This window comes from Salvelinus sp. IW2-2015, linkage group LG4p (assembly GCF_002910315.2).
Source record: "Salvelinus sp. IW2-2015 linkage group LG4p, ASM291031v2, whole genome shotgun sequence".
NCBI classification, from domain to species: Eukaryota; Metazoa; Chordata; class Actinopteri; order Salmoniformes; family Salmonidae; genus Salvelinus; species Salvelinus sp. IW2-2015.
In genome coordinates this window covers 22051431-22079163 of record NC_036841.1, presented here as the reverse complement: position 1 = coordinate 22079163, position 27733 = coordinate 22051431, and the positions used below count along the sequence as shown (strand labels likewise).

At 45.5% G+C, this 27733-nt stretch overlaps 2 protein-coding genes across 2 annotated transcripts in view; one reads left to right on the top strand and one right to left on the bottom strand.

Moving 5' to 3' along the window:
• Positions 1-27733, top strand: part of LOC111960705 (tsukushi) — a 295864-nt gene that overhangs the window by 61318 nt on the left and 206813 nt on the right. The gene's annotated exons all lie outside the window — the stretch shown is intronic.
• Positions 21090-27733, bottom strand: part of LOC111957907 (patatin-like phospholipase domain-containing protein 4) — a 19813-nt gene continuing 13169 nt past the window's right edge. The window contains exons 4-11 of the mRNA XM_023979005.2: positions 26888-26953; positions 26401-26613; positions 23688-23748; positions 22726-22829; positions 22488-22650; positions 22233-22347; positions 21866-21967; positions 21090-21162 (exon numbers count right to left, since the gene is read on the bottom strand). Coding sequence (XP_023834773.2) covers positions 21090-21162; positions 21866-21967; positions 22233-22347; positions 22488-22650; positions 22726-22829; positions 23688-23748; positions 26401-26613; positions 26888-26953 — 897 coding nt within the window. The remainder of the gene's footprint in view (positions 21163-21865; positions 21968-22232; positions 22348-22487; positions 22651-22725; positions 22830-23687; positions 23749-26400; positions 26614-26887; positions 26954-27733) is intronic.

The window sequence follows — 27733 nt, the reverse complement described above, 5'->3', positions numbered from 1 at the left end:
CATTACCTATAAAAAAACAACCATCAGAATGACAGTCTGATAACATATTCATGGTATAGGATGTTTTTGTTTAGAAAAAAGTGGCATATTTTCAGGTAGAAATCACAGTTTACAATTGCACCGACCATCCAAATTGAAACTAGAATTACTAGATAGAGCAACGTGTATGACCAATTTACTCATCATAAAACATTCTCATAAGAATTACCGACAAGCATAAGCAATGGAAAGACCCAGCTCTCTTCGTGATTTCAGACCATATTTCAGATTTTCGTAAGCCGGTTTACAAAGACAAGGCAAAACCAAATAAATTCGAGATAAGTTAGCACATACCACATGTGATAAAACGTTACAAGAGCCATCGATTCCAGCCAAAGAGCGCTATAATAAACGTAATCACCGCCAAAATATATTAAAATTTTTTCAACAATAGAGGGTGATAACCTTCTCAGAAATTCTTCCGATGACCACTCCTGTAACCGACATCATTTTTACAATATCCCATATAGCAGTTTTGTTCGAAAGGTGCATATTTTAGCCATCCAAGACCGTGGTTACTACAAATAAAAAAATCACAGGAAAATGCAAGCCTCGAATAATGTTCTGACGGTCATCTATCAGAAGTGATCCTAGTTTTACAATTGAAAAGCTAATCATATATTTTACGTTAAAACATACTAGGGTTTAACAGGAATCGAAAGACAAATTAGTTCTTTAATGCAACCTGCTGATTTTACATTTTTAAAATTAATCCTTACTTTTCAATAAACAGGGTTTGGCCAAGTGAAGCTATACCCAACAATGGCGAATTATGCGTTTAAAATATTTCGACAGAAACCACGGTTTTATTTCATATTTAAATATTGCTTAACTTTGAGCTGTTCTTCCATCATATTTTCTTGGGCATGTAATCCCTTAGGTGTTTTCTATCCAATAATAACAATAATATGCATATTGTACGATCAAGAATTTAGCACGAGGCAGTTTAATTTGGAGACACAAATATGCTAATGCGGAACAGCACCCCCTATAGTTGCAAGAGGTTAACAAGATGTTTATCTTTCATTTGCTGTATTAGACTTGTTAATGTGTGAAAGTTAAATATTTCAAAAAAAATATTTTTGAACTTCGCACGCTGCCTTTTCAGTGGAATGTTGTGGGTGTTCCGCTAGCGGAACCCCTGAGCTAGAAAGGAAAAACATTCACACGCAACACCATGGGCCAGAAAAGGTTGAATACATTGGCCATACTGTCAATCCAGCATGACTTCTGCCTCGTTCAAAACTGGAAAAAAAACTATTCAAAATCTGAGACTTCATTGAGTTCCAGAAAACTGGGAACTCTGGAAAAAACTATCTCCGACTCGGAAAATAAGTTTTGAACGGTCATCCAACTTGGAATTCCAAGGGAGACCAGGCAGAGGAATAAAACGACAGGCTTTGGAAAACTGGTCCACAACAACCAGGATGGTGGTGTGCCCCTCCGAGGGGGGAAGGTCTGTGACAAAGTCCAAGGAGAGATGGGACCAGGGTCGTTGTGGAACCGGCAGCGGGTGGAGTTTCCCATAGGGGAGGTGTATAGTTATCTGGCCCTGTGCACAGGTGGAGCCGGAAGAGACTTAAACCCTGGCGTCCACGGCCAAGTAGGGCCACCAGTACTTGGTGGAGAGACTGTTGGTAGTACGGGCTATTCCCAGGTGCCCCGACACAGGTGCTGTGTGTGCCAAGGCGAGGAGATGGTCCCACACAGAGGGCACGTAAATATGCCCCTCGGGACAGTGTGCAGGTGAGTGCTCCTGTCGCAGGGCTCGACGGATGTCCGCGTCCATACGACAGGAGCCACAATGCGAGAGAGGTGAATAATGTGTATCATTTTCTCCCTCCGATCCTCTGTGTCATGCATCCGGGACAACACATCGGCCTTAACGTTCTTTAATCCCAGCCGATAGGAGAGGGTAAAGTCAAACCTGGAGAAGAATAGGGCCCACCTGGCCTGACGTGGGTTCAGCCTCATCACTGCTCAATTGTACTTTAAGTACCTGTGGTCCATCCAGACAAGGAATGGGTGTTTAGCACCCTCCAGCCAGTGCCGCCATGCTTCAGTGCCTTCTTGTCGGCCAACATCCCACGATCCCCCACGTTGTAATTCCGTTCTGCGGGAGACAGCTTCCGTGAGTAGAAGGCACATGGATGGAGTTTAGGTGGCAATCCAGTGCGTTGGGAGAGAACAGCCCCTACTCCAATCTCGGAGGCGTCCACCTCCACGATGAAGGGCAGAGACGGGTCAGGATGAGCCAGAACAGGTGCGTTAGTAAAACATTAATTGAGCGCACGGTAGGCTTCTTTGCCTTCCCCAGTCCAGCGCAGCTGTCGAGGACCTCTCTTCTGGAGGGAGGTGAGAGGGGCCACCACTGCGCGTAAACCCGTAATGACGCACCTGAAATAGTTGGCAAAACCAAAGAAGCGCTGCACAGCCTTGATGTTGGATAGACCGTACTGCACTGACCCTCTGCTCTTCCATCTCCCCTCCCACGGTGGACATCCGATAGCTCAGGAAGAAGACCGCTTGCTGAAAGATAAGGCACTTCTCAGCCTTGGCGTACAGGTGACGCCTCATCAGCCTCTCCAAAACGGACCTGACATGAGAGACATGTTGCTCACATGTAGTGGAGTACACCAAGATGTCATCTATGTACACCATTACACAGCGACCCAACATGTCTCTAAACACCTCGTTAATGAAGGTTTGAAACACAGAGGGTGCATTTGTCAGGCATTACCCTGTATTCGTAGTGCCCGGTGCTGGTGCTGAAGGTGGTCTTCTTTTCATCCCTCTCTAATGCGCACCAGGTTGTAGGCACTGCGTGAATTCAATTTAGTAAAGTACTTAGCACAGTGCATCTGTTTGATCACAGTGGGTATGAGAGGCAGGGATAACTGAATTTAACAGTAGCCTTATTCAGTGTCCAGTAATCGATACAGGGGTTCCAGGGGTGGTCCGACTCCCAGCAGTAGGAGCAGAGACCCTGTTGATGTCGGAGATGACGTTCCTCATTGGGAAGGGGTGTTGTGCCCTCCTCCATGGGCTCAGTCTCGCTGGAGGTTCCTGGGAGAGACCCGAACCACTGGGATGGGCAACGACGGGCACGCAGGAGATTTTCCAGGTGGATGGCCATGGCGATGAGCTGGTCCAGCGTGAGGTCCTCATCGCGACAGGCCAGCTTGGTCTGGACATTCGCCTGTAGCCCGCTGTGGAAAACCGTCAACAGGGCCTGGTCATTCCAGCCAGTGAACGCAGCCACCGTCTGGAAATCCATAGCATACTCCGACTCTGTCCTGGACCCCTGGCGTAGACGGAGGAGACGCTCACCTTCCTCTCGGCTCTCTGTAGGGTGGTCGAAGATGGCGCAGACAAGTTGCGTAAAGCGCTCATAGGACTGCACTTCTGGTCCGTCCCACTCCCAGACGGCATGCGCCCACTCCAGAGCCCAGCCTGTCAGCACCGAGATCACCAAGGCCACATTGTCCCTCTTGGAGGCAGTCCCAGCATGACAGGCCAGGTTAGGGTCATACTGCAGGAGAACCCCCTACAATGAGCGGGGGTGCCGCCAAACTGCTCCTGGGAGGAGCAGGTGTACGTTGTTGATCGGACCAGGTAATGTAAATGGTGGTGGGGTGGCTGGAATGACTGCGGGGAGCTGGGAAGGTGGTGGTGTAGCCTGCAGTTGGCCTACGACCAGAGCACCTCGTCCATGGCAGTCCCGAGGCGCTCCAGGCAGGGGAGAGATCAGGATGTCCTGCTGCTTCCGGTTTTCTTGGGTAAGTCATTCTGTCACTGGTGTAGAGAGGAGTAGGCAGGAGGCAGTCACAGGTTTAGAACTACTGAAGTTATTTAAGCACCATAGATCAAAGCTGGATGAAACCCAAACACTGTTGTGCTCAAAATATGTCTTCATGAACAAAAAGGCACAGGGCGAACGCAAAGTGCAAAATATAAAGTACTCAGGAAATAGTAGGAGAGATTTCTCTCAAGAAAACAAGTAACATTTACAATAAACGACAAAGTCAAATGGCAGAGGGAGTATATATATATATATATATATATATACAGTATATACAGTGGGGAGAACAAGTATTTGATACACTGCCGATTTTGCAGGTTTTCCTACTTACAAAGCATGTAGAGGTCTGTAATTTTTATCATCGGTACACTTCAACTGTGAGAGACGGAATCTAAAACAAAAATCCAGAAATTCACATTGTATGATCTTTAAGTAATTAATTTGCATTTTATTGCATGACATGAGTATTTGATACATCAGAAAAGCAGAACTTAATATTTCGTACAGAAACCTTTAGTTTTTCTTTAAGAAGCCCTCCTGTTCTCCACTCATTACCTGTATTAACTGCACCTGTTTGAACTCGTTACCTGTATAAAAGACACCTGTCCACACACCTCAAATCAAACAGACTCCAACCTCTCCACAATGCCAAGACCAGAGAGCGTGTAAGGACTCAAGGAAAAAATTGTAGACCTGCACAAGGCTGGGGATGGGCTACAGGACAATAGGCAGCAGCTGGTAGAAGGCAACAACTGTTGGCGCAATTATTAGAAATAGAAAAGAATAGAAAGAAGTTCAAGATGATGGTCAATCACCCTCGTCTGGGGCTCCATGCAAGATCTCACCTCGTGGGCATCAAGGATCATGAGGAAGGTGGGATCAGCCCAAACTACACGGCAGGACCTGGTCAATGACCTGAAGAGAGCTGGGACACAGTCTCAAAAAACCATTAGTAACACACTACGCCGGTCATGGATTAAAATCCTGCACCGCACACAAGGTCCCGCTCAAGCAGGCGCATGTCCAGGCCCGTCTAGGTTTGCCAATGACCATCTGGATGATCCAGAGGAGGAATGGGGAGAAGGTCATTGTGTCTGATGATTCAAAAATAGAGCTTTTTGGTCTAAACTCCACTCGCCGTGTTTGGAGGAAGAAGAAGGATGAGTACAACCCCAAGAACACCATCCCAACCGTGAAGCATGGAGGTGAAACATCATCTTTGGATGCTTTTCTGCAAAGGGACAGGACGACTGCACCGTATTGAGGGGAGGATGATGGGGCCATGTATTGCGAGATCTTAGCCAACAAACCTCCTTCCCTCAGTAAGAGCATTGATGATGGTCGTTGCTGGTCTTCCAGCATGACAAACGACACCGAAACACACAGCCAGGGCAATCAGGAGTGGCTCCGTAAGAGTATCTCAAGGTCCTGGAGTGCCTAGCCAGTCTCCAGCCTGAACCCAATAGAAAAATCTTTGGAGGAGGCTGAAAGTCCGTATTGCCCAGCGACAGCCCCAAACCTGAAGGATCTGGAGAAGGTCTGTATGGAGGAGTGGCCAAAATCCCTGCTGCAGTGTGTGCAAACCTGGTCAAGAACTACAGGAAAACGATATCCTGTAATTGCAAACAAAGGATTCAGTACCAAATATTAAGTTCTGCTTTTCTGATGTATCAAATACTTATGTCTTGCAATAAAATGCTAATTAATTACTTAAAAATCATACAATGTGATTTTCTGGATTCCGTCTCTCACAGTTGAAGTGTACCTATGATAAAAATTACAGACCTCTACATGCTTTGTAAGTAGGAAAACCTGCAAAATCGGCAGTGTATCAAATACTTGTTCTCCCCACTGTATATACAGTGATTGAGTGGGCATTGGAACCAGGTGTGTGTAATGATGACGAGACAAGTCCGGGGTTGATGAGTGTAGGACGTTTGCCAGCAGTAGGTTCGGCAGCAGCTATAAATGCCGGCGACGCAGAACGCCTGAGTTGGACAGGAGGGGGAGTCAAAGTGAAGGCTGGTGTGACACCCATGTTCTTCACCCTAATATTTTTTGTCTATTTTCCCCTCTTAATTTTGCCTACTGTTTTGACTTGCTGGTACACATGTAGCCTATAGCCTGTTTTAGTTAAATGTCATCATTGAATGTTATAAGAGCTTTCTTTGTCTGCTTATTTGCCCCCTTTATTTATCGTATGGTTCTGACTTGGTGGATAGGGAGAATACTGTAAGAACCGCCCATGTTCTGAATTATGTCGCTGTACATTTCAAAAGTGCTGAACAAATTGTTATATTGACTTGGTCCGTCTAAACTCGATCATTTACAAATTGCCTCTTATCCGCTCAGCGCTCCCTTTTGGCATAGTTGGTACATCTCAATTGTCAGTAGTCTACAAAATGTGTTTTAGCAAGTCAGCCATATCAGCTATGTTTAAAAAAAGGCAGTAAATAAGGCTAAATGAACTGTTTCGCTGATAGCCAGGCGTAGTAGTGGTAAGGATTCACTTCATGGTGTTCAAAAGAAAGTTCTGCTGTTGAGACAGCTTTATGTAGGCCCTAACAGTTTGTGGGCACCGTTTGTCACTGTTATAGTGCAATTCATGTATTGATTAGTGTTGTGTTGTGTATTGGCTTTGCTGGCATGCATAAAATAAATACAAATTGTTGAGTTTGCCCCACCACGATTTACATGCTAAAATTGCCATTGCAAACAGCATGCTCTACCAACTGAGCCACACAGCACCACAGTACCACAGGATCAGAATGGTTATCTAAATGTTGGAGGAGAGACAGGACAATACAAGGTCCAGTGTAATAATAATCTATACTGGGTCATACTGGGTTCTGGGCCAGGACACATTTAAGGGCAATTCAGCCACTTTTCAACCTCATATTAATTTTCTCCAGCACTATACCAGAGTCTACACATGTAAGCAGCAAGGACACTTCTTTCATAAAACTATATATATACACTGAACAAAAATATAAACGCAACATGCAACAATTTCAAAGATTTTACTGAGTTACAGTTCATAGAAGGAAATCAGTCAATTTAAATTAATTAATTAGGCCCTAATCTATGCATTTCACATGACTGGGCAAGGGGCGCAGCCATGGGTTGGACTGGGAGGGCCCACCTACTTGTGAGCCAGGCCCACCCACTGGGGAGCCAGGCCCAGCCAATCAGAATGAGTTTTTCACCACATAAGGGCTTTATTACAAACAAGAAATACCCCGCAGCAGCTTATGGTAGAGAAATTAACATTTAATTCTCTGGCAACAGCTTTGTTTGACATTCCTGCAATCAGCATGCCAATTGTACGCACCCTCAAAACTTTAGACATCTATGGCATTGTGTTGTGTGACAAAACTGAACATTTTAGAGTGGCCTTTTATTGTCCCCAGCACTAGGTGCACCTGTGTAATGATCATGCTGTTTAATCAGTTTCTTTATTTGCCACACTTGTCAGGTGGATGGATTATCTTGGCAAAGGAGAAATGATCACTAACAGGATGTAAACACATTTGGGAAAAACCTTTGAGAAAATAACCTTTGTGCATCTGGAACATTTCTGGGATCTTTTATTTCAGCTCATGCAACACATTACATGTTGCGTTTATATTTTTGCTCAGTATAAATAATCGAGAGGATGCTTTGTAATTGATTAATGAAGTCTGCAGACATAGACAAGCTAAGATGTTATGTTTATGATATAGTGTGTGTTATTAGCTCATGTATTAATTATTAGAACAAATATGGGAGAGGATAATCTGAATGCATTCTCAATCACGTCCCCTTGACTGAAAGGAAAACTGGAAAAGTAGTTGTATTTGTCCGCAACAATCTGTTGATTATGTCACAGTTTCCCAGCTTCCCCCTCTACATCATTTAGCAGACACTCTTATCCAGAGTGACAATGGCTGCGTTTATAGAGGCAGCCCAATTCTGATATTTTTTCCACTAATTGATCTTTTGACCAATCAGCTCAGCAGTGAAATAGATGTGAAAAGATCTGTTACTTGTCAAAAGACCAATTATTGGGAAAAATATCAGTATTGGACTGCCTGTGTAAACAAAGCCAGTCAATGCATTCCAATAAGGTAGGTAAAACCACCACAAATTAGTCATTAGAAGTAAACATTCCTGGGTGGCTCAGTGGTCAAATGCACAATAGTCCTGAGGTTTGAAACTAGACTGTGTCACAACCGGCTGTGACCGGGATCCCCATAGGACAGCGCAAACCCAGGGAAGGGTTTGGCCGGTGTGACTTTCCTCGGCTCATCGTGCTCTAGTGACTACTTGTGACAGGGCCAGGTGCCTGAAAGCTGAGTCTGGTCGTCAGTCTAACGGTGTTTCTACCGAAACATTGGTGTGGTTGACATCCGGGTCAAGCGAGAAGTGTGATAAAAAGTAGGCGGGTAGGCAGGTCATGTTTCAGAGGATGCATGACTTGACCTTCGCCTCTCCTGAGTTGATTGAGGAGTTGCAGAGATGAGCCAAGGGACCTAATTTGGGGAGAAACATGGGGGGAGGGGGAATATGCTAAAAAAAATATACATACATTTATATACACTGCTCAAAAAAATAAAGGGAACACTTAAACAACACAATGTAACTCCAAGTCAATCACACTTCTGTGAAATCAAACTGTCCACTTAGGAAGCAACACTGATTGACAATAAATGTCACATGCTGTTGTGCAAATGGAATAGACAAAAGGTGGAAATTATAGGCAATTAGCAAGACTCCCCCAATAAAGGAGTGGTTCTGCAGGTGGTGACCACAGACCACTTCTCAGTTCCTATGCTTCCTGGCTGATGTTTTGGTCACTTTTGAATGCTGGCGGTGCTTTCACTCTAGTGGTAGCATGAGACGGAGTCTACAACCCACACAAGTGGCTCAGGTAGTGCAGCTCATCCAGGATGGCACATCAATGCGAGCTGTGGCAAGAAGGTTTGCTGTGTCTGTCAGCGTAGTGTCCAGAGCATGGAGGCGCTACCAGGAGACAGGCCAGTACATCAGGAGACGTGGAGGAGGCCGTAGGAGGGCAACAACCCAGCAGCAGGACCGCTACCTCTGCCTTTGTGCAAGGAGGAGCACTGCCAGAGCCCTGCAAAATGTCCTCCAGCAGTGTACAGTAATATTTAAACAGATTCTCAATTGGATTGAGGTCTGGGCTTTGACTAGGCCATTCCAAGACATTTAAATATTTCCCCTTAAACCACTCGAGTGTTGCTTTAGTAGTATGCTTAGGGTCATTGTCCTGCTGGAAGGTGAACCTCCGTCCCAAATCTCTGGAAGACTAAAACAGGTTTCCCTCAAGAATTTCCCTGTATTTAGCGCCATCCATCATTCCTTCAATTCTAACCAGTTTCCCAGTCCCTGCCGATGAAAAACATCCCCACAGCATGATGCTGCCACCACCATGCTTCACTGTGGGGATGGTATTCTTGGGGTGATGAGAGGTGTTGGGTTTGCGCCAGACATAGCGTTTTCCTCGATGGCCAAAAAGCTACATTTTTGTCTCATCTGACCAGAGTACCTTCTTCCATATGTTTGGGGAGTCTCCCACATGCCTTTTGGTGAACACCAAACGTGTTTGCCCTCTTTTTTCTTTAAGCAATGGCTTTTTTCTGGCCACTCTTCCGTAAAGCCCAGCTCTGTGGAGTGTACGGCTTAAAGCAGTACTATGGACAGATACTCCAATCTCCGCTGTGGAGCTTTGCAGCCCCTTCGGGGTTATCATTGGTCTCTTTCTTGCCTCTCTGTTTAATGCCCTCCTTGCCTGGTCCGTGAGTTTTGGTGGGCTGCCCTCTCTTGGCAGATTTGTTGTGGTGCCATAATCTTTCCTTTCTCTAATAATGGATTTAATGGTGCTCCGTGGGATGTTCAAAGTTTCTGATATTTTTAAATAACCTAACCCTGATCTGTACTTCTCCACAACTTTGTCCCCGACCTGTTTGGAGAGCTCCTTCGTCTTCATAGTGCCGCTTGCTTGGTGGTGCCCCTTGCTTAGTGGTGTTGCAGACTCTGGGGCCTTTCAGAACAGGTGTATATATACTGATATCATGTGACAGATCATGTGACACTTAGATTGCAGACAGGTGGACTTTATTTAACTAATTATGTGATCTCTGAAGGTATTCTTATTTAGGGGCTTCATAGCAATGGGGATGAATACATATGCACCCATCACTTTTCAGTTTCCATATTTATTTATTTTTCACTTCACCAATTTTGACTATTTTGTGTATGTCCATTACATGAAATCCAAATAAAACTCCATTTAAATTACAGGTTGTAATGCAACAAAATAGGAAAAACCCCAAGGGGGGTGAATACTTTTGCAAGGCAATGTGTATATACATATCGGTTAGGACATCTACTTTGTGCATGACACAAGTCATTTTTCCAACAATTGTTTACAGACAGAATATTTCACTTATAATTCACTGTATCAAAATTCCAGTGGGTCAGAAGTTTACATACACTAAGTTGACTGTGCCTTTAAACAGTTTGGAAAATTCCAGAAAATGATGTCATGGATTTAGAAGCTTCTGATAGGCTAATTGACATCATTTGAGTCAATTGGAGGTGTACCTGTGGATGTATTTCAATGCCTACCTTTCAAACACAGTGCCTCTTTGCTTGACATCATGGGAAAATCAAAAGAAATCAGCCAAGACCTCAACAAGTCTGGTTCATCCTTGGGAGCAATTTCCAAATGCCTGAAGGTACCTCGTTCATCTGTACAAACAATAGTCACCAAGTGTAAACACCATGGGACCAAGCAGCCGTCATACCACTCAGGAAGGAGATAGGTTCTGTCTCCTAGAGATGAACGTACTTTGGTGCGAAAAGTGCAAACAATTCCAGGATAACAGCAAAGGACCTTGTGAAGATGCTGGAGGAAACAGGTACAAAAGTATCTATATCCACAGTAAAACGAGTCTTATATCGACAACCTGAAAGGCCGCTCAGCAAGGAAGAAGCCACTGCTCCAAACCACCATAAAAAAGCTAGACTACGGTTTTCAACTGCACATGGGGACAAAGATCGTACTTTTTGGAGAAATGTCCTCTGGTCTGATGAAACAAAAATAGAACTGTTTGGCTATCTTTATGTTTGGAGGAAAAAGGGGGAAGCTTACAAGCCGAAGAACACCATCCCAACCGTGAAGCACGGGGGTGGCAGCATCATGTTATGGGGGTGCTTTGCTGCAGGAGGGACTGGTGCACTTCACAAAATAGATGGCATTGTGAGGAGGGAAAATTGTGGATATATTGAAGCAACATCTCATGCTTGGTCGCAAATGGGTCTTCCAAATGGACAATGGCCCCAAGAATACTTCCAAAGTTGTGGCAAAATGGCTTAAGGACAACAAAGTCAAGGTATTGGCGTTGCCTTCACAAAGGAGCAGCAGGTACCCTAGTGGTTAGAGTGTTGAACTAGTAACCGAAGGATTGCAAGTTCAAATCCCCAAGCGGACAAAGTATAAAATCTGTCATTTTGCCCCTGATCAAGGCAGTTAACCCACTGTTCCTAGGCTGTCATTGAAAATATGCATTTGTTCTTAACCTCACTAGGGTATGTGGGACGGCAGCGTCCCACCTCGTCAACAGCCAGTGAAACTGCAGGGTGCCAAATTCAAAACAACAGAAATCCCATAATTTAAATTCCTCAAACATACAAGAAGTTTGCACCATTTTAAAGATACACTTGTTGTAAATCCAGCCAAAGTGTCCGATTTCAAAAAGGTTTTACTATGAAAGCACACCAAACGATTATGTTAGGTTAGAGCCAAGTCACAGAAAAAGACAGTCATTTTTCCAGCCAAAGAGAGGAGTAACAAAAAGCAGAAATATAGATAAAATTAATCACTAACCTTTGATGATCTTCATCAGATGACACTCATAGGACTTCATGTTACACAATACATGTATGTTTTGTTCGGTAAAGTTCATATTTATATCCAAAAATCTGAGTTTAGGCGGGACGCTACTGTCTCACTTGGCAAAAAGACAGAGAAAATGCAGAGCGCCAAATTCAAATTAATTACTATAAATATTACTATAAAAATCAAACTTTCATTAAATCACACATGAAAGATACCAAATTAAAGCTACACTGGTTCTGAATCCAGCCAACATGTCAGAATAGGCTTTTCGGCAAAAGCAAACGATGCTATTATCTGAGTTAGCACCATTGTAAACAAAGAGAGAGAAGCATATTTCAACCTTGCAGGCGCGACACAAAACGCAGAAATAAAAATATAATTCATGCCTTACCTTTGACGAGCTTCTGTTGTTGGCACTCCAATATGTCCCATGAACATCACAAATGGTCCTTTTGTTCGGATTAATTCTGTCGATATATATCCAAAATGTCCATTTATTTAGCGCGTTTGATCCAGAAAAACACCGGTTCCAAATTGTGAAACGTGACTACAAAATATCTCAAAGGTTACCTGTAAACTTTGCCCAAAAATTTCAAACTACTTTTGTAATACAACTTTAGGTATTTTTTTGTGTAAATAATCGATCAAATTGAAGACGGGATGATCTGTGTTCAATACAGGATTAAAACCAACTGTAGCTAGCTTTCTGGTCATGCGCTTCTAACAAACAGGACACTTCGAGTGATCCTCCTTCAAGATGGCCGTACTTCTTCATTGCACAAAGGAATAACCTCAACCAATTTATAAAGACTGTTGACATCCAGTGGAAGTGGTAGGAACTGCAAGAAGGTCCCTTAGAAATCTGGTTTCCCAATGAAACCTCATTGAAAAGAGATTGACCTAAAAAAAAAAAGATCTGAATGGTTTGTCCTCAGGGTTTCGCCTGCTAAATACGTTCTGTTATACTCAAAGACATCATTCAAACAGTTTTAGAAACTTCAGAGTGTTTTCTATCCAAATCCAAATACTAATAATATGCATATCTTATCTTCTGGGGATGAGTAGCTGGCAGTTTAATTTAGGCATGCTTTTCATCCTAAATTCCGAATGCTGCCCCCTACCCAAGATAAGTTTTAACTGACTTGCCTAGTTAAATGAAGGTTAAAAACAAATCCCTGACCTCAATCCCATAGAAAATCTGTGGGCAAAACTGAAAAAGCATGTACAAGCAACAAGTCCTACAAACTTGACTCTGTTACACCAGCTCTGTCAGGAGGAATGGGCCAAAATTCAATCAACTTATTGTGGAAGGCTTCCTGAAACGTTTGACCCAAGTTAAACAATTTAAAGGCAATGCTACCAAATACTAATTGAGTGTATGTAAACTTCTAACCCACTGGGAATGTGATGATAGAAATAAAAGATGAAATAAATCATTCTCTCTACTATTATTCTGACATTTCACATTCTTAAAATAAAGAGGTGATCCTAACTGACCTAAGACAGGGAATATTTACTAGGATTAAATGTCAGGAATTGTGAAAAACTGAGTTTAAATGTATTTGGCTAAGGTGTATGTAAACTTCCGACTTCAACTGTATATATACAGTGGGGAGAACAACTATTTGATACACTGACAATTTTGGCAGGTTTTCCTACTTACAAAGCATGTAGAGGTCTGTAATTTTTATCATACGTACACTTCAACTGTGAGAGAAGGAATCTAAAAAAAAATCCAGAAAATCACATTGTATGATTTTTAATTAATTAATTTGCATTTTATTGCATGACATAAGTATTTGATACATCAGAAAAGCAGAACTGAATATTTGGTACAGAAACCTTAGTTTGCAATTACAGAGATCATACGTTTCCTGTAGTTCTTGACCAGGTTTGCACACACCTGCAGCAGGGATTTTGGCCCACTCCTCCATACAGACCTTCTCCAGATCCTTCAGGTTTCGGTGCTGTCGCTGGGCAATACGGACTTTCGGCTCCCTCCAAAGATTTTCTATTGGGTTCAGGTCTGGAGACTGGCTAGGCCACTCCAGGACCTTGAGTATGCTTTTTACGGAGCCACTCCTTAGTTGCCCTGGCTGTGTGTTTCGGGTCGTTGTCATGCTGGAAGACCCAGCCACGACCCATCTTCAATGCTCTCTACGAGGGAAGGAGGTTGTTGGTCAAGATCTCGCGATACATGGCCCCATCCATCCTCCCTTCAATACGGTGCAGTCGTCCTGTCCCCTTTGCAGAAAAGCATCCCAAAGAATGATGTTTCCACCTCCATGCTTCACGGTTGGGATGGTGTTCTTGGGGTTGTACTCATCCTTCTATTCTCCAAACACGGCGAGTGGAGTTTAGAGCAAAAAGCTCTATTTTTGTCTCATCAGACCACATGACCTTCTCCCATTCCTCCTCTGGATCATCCAGATGGTCATTGGCAAACTTCAGACGGGCCTGGACATGCGCTGGCTTGAGCAGGGGGACCTTGCGTGCGCTGCAAGATTTTAATCCATGACGGCGTATGGTGTTACTAATGGTTTTTTTGAGACTGTGGTCCCAGCTCTCTTCAGGTCATTGACAGAGGTCCTGCCGTGTAGTTCTGGGCTGATCCCTCACATTCCTCATGATCATTGATGCCCCACGAGGTGAGATCTTGCATGGAGCCCCAGACGAGGGTGATTGACCGTCATCTTGAACTTCTTCCATTTTCTAATAATTGTGCCAACAGTTGTTGCCTTCTCACCAAGCTGCTTGGCTATTGTCCTGTAGCCCATCCCAGCCTTGTACAGGTCTACAATTTATCCCTGATGTCTTACACAGCTCTCTGGTCTTGGCCATTGTGGAGAGGTTGGAGTCTGTTTGATTGAGTGTGTGGACAGGTGTCTTTTATACAGGTAACGAGTTCAAACAGGTGCAGTTAATACAGGTAATGAGTGGAGAACAGGAGGGCTTCTTAAAAGAAAAACTAACAGGTCTGTGAGAGCCGGAATTCTTACTGGTTGGTAGGTGATCAAATACTTATGTCATGCAAATAAAATGCAAATTAATTACTTAAAAATCATACAATGTGATTTTCTGGATTTTTGTTTTAGATTCCGTCTCTCACAGTTGAAGTGTACCTATGTAAAAATGACAGACCCTCTTACATGCTTTGTAAGTGAGGAAACCTGCAAAATCCGGCAGTGTATCAAATACTTGTTCTCCCACTGTATATATATATAAAAAGTAATAAACTTTCCTCAAAAAAGCTGCTATCATAAATCACTTGCAAGACAAGTTGTGAGTGTACAGTGTATGTGTTATGCTGATGAATGAGGACCCAAAAGCGACGTAATAGAAAAAGAGTCTTTATTCCAGTATAAACAAACAATGATTCTCCGCTGGATATATCAAAGGTAAATCCAAAACAGGAAACTGAAATCCTCTCGTCAGTAGAGAGGAACGACTGGAGACGCGACCACAGACTGCAGTCGCTTCAGGAAGGCACAGGCCGTAACTGACATAGACACTGCTCACACGCAGCATCTGAAGAAGGCAAAAACACGACAGGGCGGAACAAGGACAGCAGGAAGCAAACATCAAACAAGAATCCGAAAGGACAGAAGCGAAAACAGAGGGAGAAATAGGACTCTAATCAGAGGGCAAAATAGGGGACAGGTGTGGAAAGAGTAAATGAGGTCGTTAGGAGAATGAGAAACAGCTGGGAGCAGGAACGGGAACGAAAGAGAGAGAGAGCGAGAGCGGGAAAGAGAGAAGGGGGAGAGAGAGGAAAGAAGAGGGAAAGAACCCTAATAAGACCAGCGAGGGAAGCACAGGGACAAGACATGATGATCAAAGACAAACATGACAGTACCCCCCCACTCACCGAGCGCTCCTGGGCGCACTCGGGAGGAACCCTGGCGGCAACGAAGGAAATCATCAATATAACGAACGGTCCAGCACGTCCCGAAGATGGAACCCAACTCCTCTCCTCAGGACCGTAACCTCCCAATCCACTAAGTACTGGTGACCACGTCCCCGAGAACGCATGTCCTGATCTTCCGTACCTTGTAAATAGGTGCGCCCTCGACAAGGACGGGGGGGGGGAGGGAAGACGAACGGGGCGCGAAGAAAAGGCTTGACACAAGGAGACATGGAAGACAGGGTGGACGCGACGAAGATGTGCGTAGAAGAGCAGTCGCACAGCGACAGGATTGCGAACCTGAGAGCACCGTAACGGACCATGAACCGCGGAGTCAACTTGGCGAGAAGCTGTCGTAAGGGGAAGGTTACGAGTGGAAAGCCACACTCTCTGACCGCGACAATACTAGGATCTTAATCCTACGTTTATTGGCGGCTCTCACAGTCTGCGCCCTGTAACGGCAAAGTGCAGACTGACCCTCTCCAGGTGCGCTCACAACGTTGGACAAAAGCCTGAGCGGAGGGAAACGCTGGACTCGGCGAGCTGGGACGAGAACAGAGGAGGCTGGTACCCAGACTACTCTGAAACGGAGATAGCCCGGTAGCAGACGAAGGAAGCGAGTTGTGAGCGTACTCAGCCCAGGGGAGCTGTTCTGCCCAAGACGCAGGGTTTCGAAACGAAAGGTGCGTAATATGCGACCAATCGACTGATTGGCCCTTTTTGCTTGACCGTTAGAGACTGGGGATGAAAACCCGGAAGAAGAGACTGACGGAAAGCACCAATCAAACGACAGAACTCCCTCCAAAACTGTGACGTGAATTGCGGACCTCTGTCTGAAAACGGCGTCTAACGGGAGGCCATGAATTCTGAACACATTCTCAATGATGTTTTGCCGTCTCCTTAGCGGAAGGAGCTTAGCGAGGGGAATGAAATGTGCCGCCTTAGAGAACCTATCGATAACCGTAGAATCACAGTCTTCCCGCAGACGAAGGCAGACCGGTAATAAAGTCTAAGGCGATGTGAGAACCATGGTCGAGAGGAATGGGAGCGGTCTGAGACGACCGGCAGGAGAGAGTTACCTGACTTAGTCTGCGCGCAGTCCGAACAAGCAGCCACGAAAGGCGCGTGTCCCGCTCCTGAGTAGGCACACAAAACCGCTGGCGAATAGAAGCAAGCGTACCCCGAACGCCGGGGTGGCCAGCTAACTTGGCAGAGTGAGCCCACTGAAGAACAGCCAGACGAGTAGAGACAGGAATGACAGAAGGTTACTAGGACAAGCGCGCCGGCGACGCAGTGTGAGTGAGTGCTTGCTTTACCTGTCTCTCATTCCCCAGACAGTCACCCCGAACACAGCCTTCAGGGAGAATCCCCTCGGGGTCGGTAAGAACCACAGAAGAACTAAGAGACGGGATAAGGCATCAGGCTTGGTGTTCTTATTTCCCGGGCGATAGGAAATCACGAACTCGAAACGAGCGAAAAACAACGCCCAACGAGCTTGACGTGCATTAAGTCGTTTGGCAGAACGGATGTACTCGGTTTCTTATGGTCAGTCCAAACGACAAAAGGGACGGTCGCCCCCTCCAAACCACTGTCGCCATTCGCCTATGGCTAAGCGGATGGCGAGCAGTTTCGGTTACCCACATCATAGTTGCGCTCCGATGGCGACGGCGATGAGAAAAGTAAGCGCAAGGATGAACCCTTATCGTCAGAATGGAGCGCTGAGACAGAATGGCTCCCACGCCCACCTCTGAAGCGTCAACTCGACAATGAATTGTTTAGTGACGTCAGGAGTAACAAGGATGGGGCGGATGTAAACGCTTCTTGAGGAGATCAAAAGCTCCCTGGGCGGAACCGGACCACTTAAAGCAAGTCTTGACAGAAGTCAGAGCTGTGAGAGGGGCAGCCACTTGACCGAAATTACGAATGAAACGCCGATAGAAATTAGCGAAACAGGAAAGCGCTGCAACTCGACACGTGACTTAGGAACGGGCCAATCGCTGACAGCCTGGACCATAGCGGGATCCATCTGAATGCCTTTCAGCGGAAATAACAGAACCGAGAAATGTGACAGAGGAGACATGAAAGGCGCACTTCTCAGCCTTCACGTAGAGACATTTTCTAAAAGGCGCGTGGAGTACACGTCGAACGTGCTGAACATGAATCTCGAGTGACGGTGAAAAAATCAGGATATCGTCAAGGTACACGAAAACAAAAATGTTCAGCATGTCTCTCAGTAACATCATTAACTAATGCCTGAAAGCAGCTGGAGCATTAGCGAGACCGAACGGCAGAACCCGGTATTCAAAATGCCCTAACGGAGTGTTAAACGCCGTTTTCCACTGTCCCCCTCTCTGATGCGTCGAGAGTGGTAAGCGTTCAGAAGGTCCAAATTAGTAAAGAACTGGCTCCCTGCAGAATCTCGAAGGCTGACGACATAAGGGGAAGCGGATAACGATTCTTAACCGTTATGTCATTCAGCCTCGATAATCCACGCAGGGCGGCAGAGTGCCGTCCTTCTTCTTAACAAAAAAAACCCCCGCTCCGGCGGGAGAGGAAGAAGGCACCACGGTACCGGCGTCGAGAGAAACAGACAGATAATCTCGAAGAGCTTACGTTCGGGAGCCGACAGAGAGTATAGTCTACCCGAGGGGAGGTGGTCCCGGAAGGAGATCAATACAACAATCATACGACGGTGAGGAGGAAGGGAGCTGGCTCTGGACCGACTGAAGACCGTGCACAGATCATTGATATTCTCCGGCACTCCTGTCAAATCACCAGGTTCCTCCTGAGTAGAGGGGAAGAAGAGACAGGAGGGATAGCAGACATTAAACACTTCACATGACAAGAAACGTTCCAGGATAGGATAGAATTACTAGACCAATTAATAGAAGGATTATGAATACTAGCCAGGGATGACCCAAAACAACAGGTGTAAAAGGTGAACGAAAAATCAAAAAGGAAATGGTCTACTGTGGTTACCAGATACTGTGAGGGTTAAGGTAGTTGTCTCACATCTGATACTGGGAGAAGACTACCATCTAAGGCGAACATGGGCGTGGGCTTCCCTAACTGTCTGAGAGGAATGTCATGTTTCCGAGCCCATTGTTTCGTCCATAAACAACAACCTCAGCCCAGAGTCTATCAAGGCACTGCAGGAAGCAGCCGAACCGGTCCAGCGTAGATGGACCGACAAGGTAGTACAGGATCTTGATGGAGAGACCTGAGTAGTAGCGCTCCACAGTAGCCCTCGCTTCTGATGAGCTCTGGCTTTTACTGGACATGACATGACAAAATGTCAGCAGAACGCAATAGAGGCAAAGGCGGTTGGTGATTCTCCGTCCCCTCTCCATAGTCGAGATGCGATACCTCCAGCTGCATGGGCCAGTCTCTGACCGGTGGGAGGAGATGGTCGAGATGCGGAGAGGGGAAACACGTTAACGCGAGCTCTCTCCACGAGCTCGGTGACGAAGATCTACCCGTGTTCTATGCGGATGGCGAGTGCAATCAAAGAGTCCACGCTGGAAGGAACCCTCCCGGAGAGAATCTCATCCTTAACCTCAGCGTGGAGTCCCTCCAGAAACGAGCGAGCAACGCCGGCTCGTTCCAGTCACTGGATGCAGCAAGAGTGCGAAACTCTATAGAGTAATCCGTTATGGATCGATCACCTTGACATAGGGAAGCCAGGGCCCTGGAAGCTTCCTTCCCAAAAACTGAACGATCAAAAACCCGTATCATCTCCTCTTTAAAGTTCTGATAACGTTAGAACACTCAGCCCTTGCCTCCCAGATAGCTGTGCCCCACTCCCGAGCCCGACCAGTAAGGAGTGATATGACGTAAGCGATCCGAGCTCTCTCTCTAGAGTATGTGTTGGGCTGGAGAGAGAACACAATATCACACTGGGTGAGAAAGGAGCGACACTCAGTGGACTGCCTGAGTAACATGGTGGGTTATTAACCCTAGGTTCCGGAGACTCGGAAGACCAGGAAGTAGCTGGTGGCACGAGACGAAGACTCTGAAACTGTCCTGAAGAGATCGGAGACCTGAGCGGCACAGGGTCTCAACGGCATGACGAGCAGCAGACAATTCCTGCTGTGTCTGCCGAGCATTGCTCCCTGGATCTCGACGGCAGTGTTGCGAGAATCCGTAGTCGCTGGGTCCATTCTTGGTCGGATTCTTCTGTTATGCTGATGAATGAGGACCAAAAAGCGACGTAATAGAAACAGAGTCTTTATTCAGTATCAAACAAACAATGATTCTCCTGGATATATCAAAGGTAAATCCAAACAGGAACTGAAATCCTCTCGTCAGTAGAGAGGAACGACTGGAGACGCGACCACAAGACTGCAGGTCGCTTCAGGAAGGCACAGGCCGTAGCTGACATAGACACCTGCTCACACGCAGCATCTGAAGAAGGCAAAAACGACAGGGCGGAACAAGGACACAGGACAGCAAACATCAAACAAGAATCCGACAAGGACAGAAGCGGAAAACAGAGGGAGAAATAGGGACTCTAATCAGAGGGCAAAATAGGGGACAGGTGTGAAAGAGTAAATGAGGTCGTTAGGAGAATGAGAAACAGCTGGGAGCAGGAACGGAACGAAAGAGAGAGAGAGCGAGAGAGGGAAAGAGGAAGGGGGAGAGAGAGGGATAGAAAGAGGGAAAGAACCTAATAAGACCAGCAGAGGGAAGCACAGGGACAAGACATGATGATCAAAGACAAAACATGACAGTATGAAGGACAAGTACAACAGTTAGGTTGTTATTATGAGGGGGGGGGGGGTCAACCAAGATCTTCTTCTTCATCCACTCCTTCAGCCCAGGGCAGAGAGGTACAGTGGGGATAGTCTCCACTCCTTCTCTGCCTCCATCCCCCTCATTCTCCACCACCTTCTCTATATCCCTTCACTCCAGATCCAAGCGGAGCAAGATCGTGTACTGGTTGGAGTCCTGTGAGGAGGTAAGAGAGAGGGATGATGAGGAGATGGAGTATAGGTGGAAGCGGAGGGTGGAACTCCTGTCCTTGGGGGGGGGGGTCTATCCCAGACCCTCGTACTCCACCCGCATCATCATCATCTATCATAACGCAAGGCGAGACCCAGATGCAGACACAGGAGGCAGATGGTTGGAGTCTTAGATGTTTAATAACCCAAAAAGAAGTAGGCAAGAGAATGGTCGTGGAGAAAGGTCAAAACCAGTTCAGAGTCCAGGAGGTACAGAGTGGCAGGCAGTATGGTCAGCCAGGAACAGAGTCCAGAAACAGGCAAGGGTCAAAACTGGGAGGACTAGACAAAGGAGAATAGGAGAACGGGAAAAAACACTGGTTGAATTGGACATACAAGACGAACTGGTCCAGAGAGACAGGAAACACAGGGATAAATACACTGGGAAAACAAGCGACACCTGGAGGGGGTGGAGACAATAACAAGGACTGGTGAAACTGATCAGGGTGTGACAATCATCATCATCATCATCAGCAACAGCAGCAGGAGCCACAGGAGGAGAGGAGGAAGTACCCTGAGAACATTCACACATCACACACACAGGAAAACACACTTCATATAAACATATACATGTGGTTCTGACACACAGAAACACAAAGAAAATTCTGATAGAAATGTACTGTGTAGAACAGACTGTTCTGTGTAGATCGCAGCCCAGCTCTCACCTTTCCTGTAGTCCAGGTCTGTCTGTCTATCTGTCTTGTAGGTTCCTGTGGAGGCATGTTAATGACATACAAGCTGATAACATACAAGGTGATGACATACAAGGTGATGACACAAGTTGATGACACATAAAGTGATGACATACAAGGTGATGACATACACAGTGATGACACACAAGGTGATGACACACAAATGATGACACACAAGGTGATAACATACAAGGTGATGACACACACACCAGATATAGACAGTACATACTGTATGCATGTACACTGAGTGTACAGCACATTATGACATAGACTGACCAGGTAAAAGCTATGATCCATTAGTCACTTGTTAAATCTACTTCAGTCAGTGTAGATGAATAAATATTTTTCATCCTTGAGATAACTGAGACATGGATTGTGTGTGTGCCATTAAGATGGTGAATGGGCAAGACAAAATATTTAAGTGCCTTTGAACAAGGTATCGTAGTAGGCGCCAGGCACACCGGTTTGTGATACACACAAACATGAATATCTGATTTGTCTGTGTGTATCTGTCTATCTGTGTACCTGTCTTCTAGGTTTCTGTGGAGGCTGGAGACCAGGGTGTTGATGATAAAGAAGGTGATCTGTCGTAGGTCCTGCCACATCCAGAACCCTAATACAACCAGCCTGACACACACAAACACAGACACAGAGAGAGAGAGAGACAGAGAGAGAGAGGAAACAGGTCAGACAATGAGAACAATGGGCACTTCTTAACATATGTTTCCCATGCCAATAAAGCCCCTTGAAATGAATTAAATTGAGAGACAGAGAGAGAGACAGAGAGAGAGAGAGACAGAGAGAGTGAGAGACAGAGAGCGAGAGAGAGAGGAAGCAGGTCAGACAATGGGAGCTTCCGATCTTTGTGTGTTTGTGTGTGCGTGCGTGTTACCTATGCACGTTTCCAAGGAGGAAGCTGAGTGGCAGGGTGAAGGGGAGGAGCATGTATGACATCACACGCATTGGGGTGTGGGTCCACAGCAACCCCATGATGTTGCATAGCAACGCTGAAACACCAATCACAGCCTTGTAACATGACACTTCTTTATTAATAAGATGAAAATAACAGTCTGTCAAGTATTCTTTTTTTTTTTTTGAATTATCACTTATTTAGCATGATGTTACTCGGTGTGCGTGTGTACCGTACCTGTGTGTATCCAGGTGGGCAAGGCTAGATACATGGCCAGCTCTGGGGTTGTCAGATTCCAGGGTAGATCTCCCCCTTCAAGAGAGTAATTTCTCTGATCACCTCTGGTCTCTGTCAGGGAGGACCACTCCTCTTCCTCCTCCTCATCTTCCTCTTCTTCCTCCTTCTCCTCCTTCGTTTGCTCCTCTCTCTTAATCTTTTCCTGCCTCCTCTCTATTTGTTCCTCCTCTTCTTCCACCTCCTTCTCCTCCTCCCAGTCTGTTTCCAGATCTGTCCATCTGTCAGGAGGAGAGGACTGATGCTCTGATGGAGTGTTCAGAAGAGGCAGACATGGGACCAGGTCTGGTAGCGACAGGAGAAAGAGTGCGAGGAGAGAGATCGAGGAGAGAGATCTTTCATTTGCTTTGGCAATGTAAATATATGTTTCCCATGCCAACAAAGCCCTTTGAATTGATTTGAATTGAATTGAGAGAGAGAGAGAGACACACACAAAACTAGATCACCTATTGGGAAACAAAGCAAAATGCATTGCTATCTGGCCCGAAATTGACAGTACACCATGGCAAACCATTTGACCATGATTACTGATCAAAACCTTGACAAAGGACAGCCAGTGAGCACAGCCTTGCCATTGAGAAGGGTAGACACAGGAAAACCTGGCTCCCTGTAGCATAAAGGCTATGCAGTCACTGTGCAACATTGTTGCCTGCCATCAAATGAGGGACAGTGTCTGACAGACCAACCAACCTGCACATTTCTTTGTGTTATTTACTTATTTTCTTACTGATATCCATTTCTAATACAACCCCATCCCCCCACCCTTGATTATTGTTCTTACTGATATTCATTCCTAATCCATCTCCATCCCCCCAACAACAACAATTTAGAGAGAGAGAGAGGCAGAAGATAAGATAATAGAAGAGAAAGAGAGAGACAGAGATATAAGTCGGGAGAAGTGAAGAGAAAGAAAGACAGAGAGAGAGACAAAGAGAGAGGCAGAATAGCAGTGAAGAGAAGGAGAGAGACAGAGAGACAGAGAAAGGCAGAGAAAGAGAGAGACAGAGTGAGAGAAAGAGCGAGAGTGAAGGATAGAAAGATACAGTCACAATTGGATTATGACTCACTAGCTATATGTCATATAATATCTTCTTGTACCATCATAAAGACTCATCTATACAGAGAACACATGACATGACCCACCACTGGTGTGTAGAAAGTGAAGGCCATCGCTGTATCCACTGTGGTAGGCCTTGTCCAAAGCCTGAGGAGAGGATAAAGGTCATAGAAACTACACTCTGGAATATCAGTGCTCCACATCCAACATACCTCATTTCCCTGTTGAAATACAAAAATATGAGATACCAAACCCATTCACAAGGTTGTTAACTCTTGAGGTCCCACTCATCTCCACAATGATTGGTAAATCCACCTTAAGTTAATTTTTCTCTTATTTGACCAGGTAAGTTGACTGAGGACACATTCTCATTTACAGCAACAACCTATGGAACAGTTACAGGGGATGAATGAGCCAATTGTAAGCTGGGGATGATTAGGTGACTACAACAGTATGAGAGCAAGATTGGGAATTTAGCCAGGACACCAGGGTTAACACCCCTACTCTTACAATACGTGCCATGTGGTCTTTTAGTGAGGCAGGAGACCTGTTTAACATAACCCTACACAGGGTAATTCGTGCCTCCTACTGGCCCTCCAACACCACTTACAGCAGCATCTGGTCTCCCATCCAGGGACTGACCAGGACCAACTCTGCTTAGCATCAGAAGCAAGCCAGCAGAGGGACACAGGGTGGTATGCTGCTGGCAAGATATGAACCACATATATGGAATACCTTACAAAACAAATTACACCTGCTTTCCTTGCTGCCGATAGGGCAGTTTAAAACACTTATTAAATAAGTTCACTGAAGTGTGACAGTGTCTCAGTTACTTATTGTCACTTGTTGTAATAATCTGAAGTAATGTTTTTATAGCTGTCTTGTAGTTTATCTTTTTGGAACAGGAGTGGAGAAATATGATTTTTTTCTTTCAGCATCTCTTGATAAAATGTGAATGTGTGTTTAAAAGACATTTGCGCTCCCTCACCTAAAAAAAGTAGCACTACAACACTACTTATTTTCAACATATCAAAAAACATATCAAGATCAGGATATGGACCTCAGCTAAGAGAAGCTTCATATCTTGAATTTGCAGGGAAAACACAGATATCCGATGCATACAGTCAGTATTTGTCAACATGAAGAGAGAAAATAGGATGACACATATGCAGCCACAGGAAATGTCCATGTGTGATATTAGGAGTAATCCCAATATCATACACAGTATGTTGAAAAGACACATCGGGATTCAGAATTTGTCAGGATATGGTTCATATCCACGAAACTCAAAACATGCATTGGAAATGGTCTGTATACTCCGGAATATAAAAAATGTATATCCCCTGATATGGACCCTTTTTTACCCAGTTTAGTCTCAAAAATATATGTAAACAGACCATAAATGTCTCAGATTTTTCTTTTCTTGGAAAGCAGTGAGCGCTATTATATGATACTTGTTGAATTTACAACTTGTCTAAGTCCTATCATATACTGATTTGAGTCAGTGTATGGCTGTGGATTGACTACATTGTTTGAATGAAATGTTGGCATATTGGTAGTTAACTTGAAAAATGTATGTAATCATTCCTCTAAAACTGTCTGGCTAGCTAAGACAGCGCAGATATATTGTTTGCATGTTTGTTTTCATGTCTATGGGAAGGGGGTTGTTGTCAGGTCTAGGGGAAGGGGGTTGTTGTCAGGTCTAGGGGAAGGGGGTTGTTGTCAGGTCTATGGGAAGTGGGGCTTGTGTCATGTCTATGGAAGGGGGTTGTGTCAGGTCTAGGGGAAGGGGGTTGTTGTCAGGTCCTAGGCGGAAGGGGGTTTGTTGTCACGTCTAGGGGAAGGGGGTTGTTTTCAGTCTAGTGGGAAGGGGGTTGTTTCATGGTCTATGGGAAGGGGGTTGTTGTCAGGTCTAGGGGAAGGGGGTTGTTGTCAGGTCTAGGGAAGGTTGTGTGTCAGGTCTTGGGGAAGGGGGTTGTTGTCAGGTCTAGGGGAAGGGGGTTGTTGTCAGGTCTAGGGGAAGGGGGTTGTTGTCAGGTCTAGGGGAAGGGGTTGTTGTCCAGGTCTAGGGGAAGGGGGTTGTTGTCAGGTCTAGGGGAAGGGGGTTTGTTTGTCAGGTCCTATGGGAAGGGGGTGTTGTAGGTTAGGGTGAAGGGGTTGTTTCAGGTCTAGGGGAAGGGGGTTGTTTGTCAGGTCTAGGGAAGGGGGTTGTTTGTCGGTCTAGGGGAAGGGGGTTGTTGTCAGGTCTAGGGGAAGGGGGTTGTTGTCAGGTCTAGGGGAAGGGGGTTGTTGTCAGGTCTAGGGGAGGGGGTTGTTGTCAGGTCTAGGGGAAGGGGGTAAGAGTATGAGGGCTGGGTCTAGAGGTATAGAGGTTGTTTTGGGGTCTAGGGGGAGGAGGTTAGGGGTTGTTTTGGGGTCTAGGGGAAGGAGTAGAGGGCTGGGTGGAGAGGTAGATGGCTGGTTGGAGAGGTAGAAGGTTGGTTGGAGAGGTAGAGGGCTAGGTGGCGAGGTAGAGGGCTAGGTGGAGCGGTATCAAGGTTGTTTTGGGGTCTAGGGGAAGGAGTAGAGGGCTGGTTGGAAAGGTAGAGGGCTGGGTGGAGGGGCAGAAGGCTCGGTGGAGGGCTGTGTGAATGGGTAGAGGGCTGGGTGGAGGGGTAAAGGGCTGGGTTGAGTGGTAGAGGGCTGGGTGGAGTGGTAGAGGGCTTGGTGGAGGGGTAGAGGGCTTGCTGGAGAGGTAGAGGCCTGGGTGGAGAGGTAGAGGGCTGGGTAGAGAGAGTAAGAGTTGTTTTGGGATCCAACCTCCCAGTTGTAGGGGTAGAGGGCTTCAAGGATCCGGTAAACGTTGGCCACACTGCAGTTGAGGGGCATGCCGCTCATGACGATGACATACATGGAGCCAGGGTCTGGTGGACAGATGTCCGCCTCTCCAGCGAATGGTGACACAGTGAGGGTGTGTGCATAGGGAGAGGAGTGAGTTGGCTGGATACTGGACAAACCACCGTCCACATAATGCTGTGAGACAACACATACAGCTTTTATTGCATTATTTTTCTATTCCAGAGATAGCATACCTGATTCAACCTCTCAACTAATCATCAAGCCCTTGACTACTTGAATCAGGTGTGCTAGTTCAGGGCTACAACAAAATTGTAAAACATTTGTTGAAAGCCTGACTGGAGTGTGTATGTCTTGCATGCAGGTGTAAAAGTGTTTGAGGGTGTGCATTAAGTGAAAGTATATTAGGATTATTATTAGCCTACAGACAGTGAGCAGTGTGAGCACTCACCACTCCTTTGTAAGACGGTGGCTGTATACCATGGTACCCAGGGATAAAGCAGCTGCACAACAGAGCCTCCATGTAGGGAAAAGAGGAATGCAGTTAAACATCACTGCCTAATATACAGACAGTATTACCAAGTTCTTCACATGTTGATTCTTCTATCTAATGCTTTAGGGTGAACAAGGGTCAACTGAGATTTACACAAAATATTAGCTTTCTTAACGTCTTTGGGGTAGGGGGCAGTATTTTCACGTCCGGATGAAAAGCATGCCCAGAGTAAACGGCCTGCTATAAAGCCATAAAAGCTAGAATATGCATAGTATTAGTATATTTGGATAGAAAACACTCTGAAGTTTCTAAAACTGTTTGAATGATGTCTGTGAGTATAACAGAACTCATCAGGCAGGCAAAAACCTGAGAAAATCCAACCAGGAAGTGGGAAATCTGAGGTTGGTCGATTTTCAACTCAGCTCCTATTGAAGATACAGTGGGATATTGGTAATGTTGCACTTCCTAAGGCTTCCACTAGATGTCAACAGTTGTTAGAACCTTGTCTGATGCCTCTACTGTTTAGTGGGGCCGAAGGAGAGAGGAATGAGTCAGGTCTGCCATGAGGTGACCATGCTCTGACCATGCGCGTTCACGTGAGAGCGAGCTCTGTTCCATCGTAATTCTGAAGACAATGGAATACTCCGGTTGGAACATTTGTTGTAACTTTAATGTGTTACAGAGTTAATGTTTAAGTTAATTCATTGAGCTGTATCTAAAGATATTTCTTTACAGTTATTTACATATGTAATTGTATTGGTTAGTATTGAATTACGCTTTTGACTGCAAGTTCCAGAATGCCTT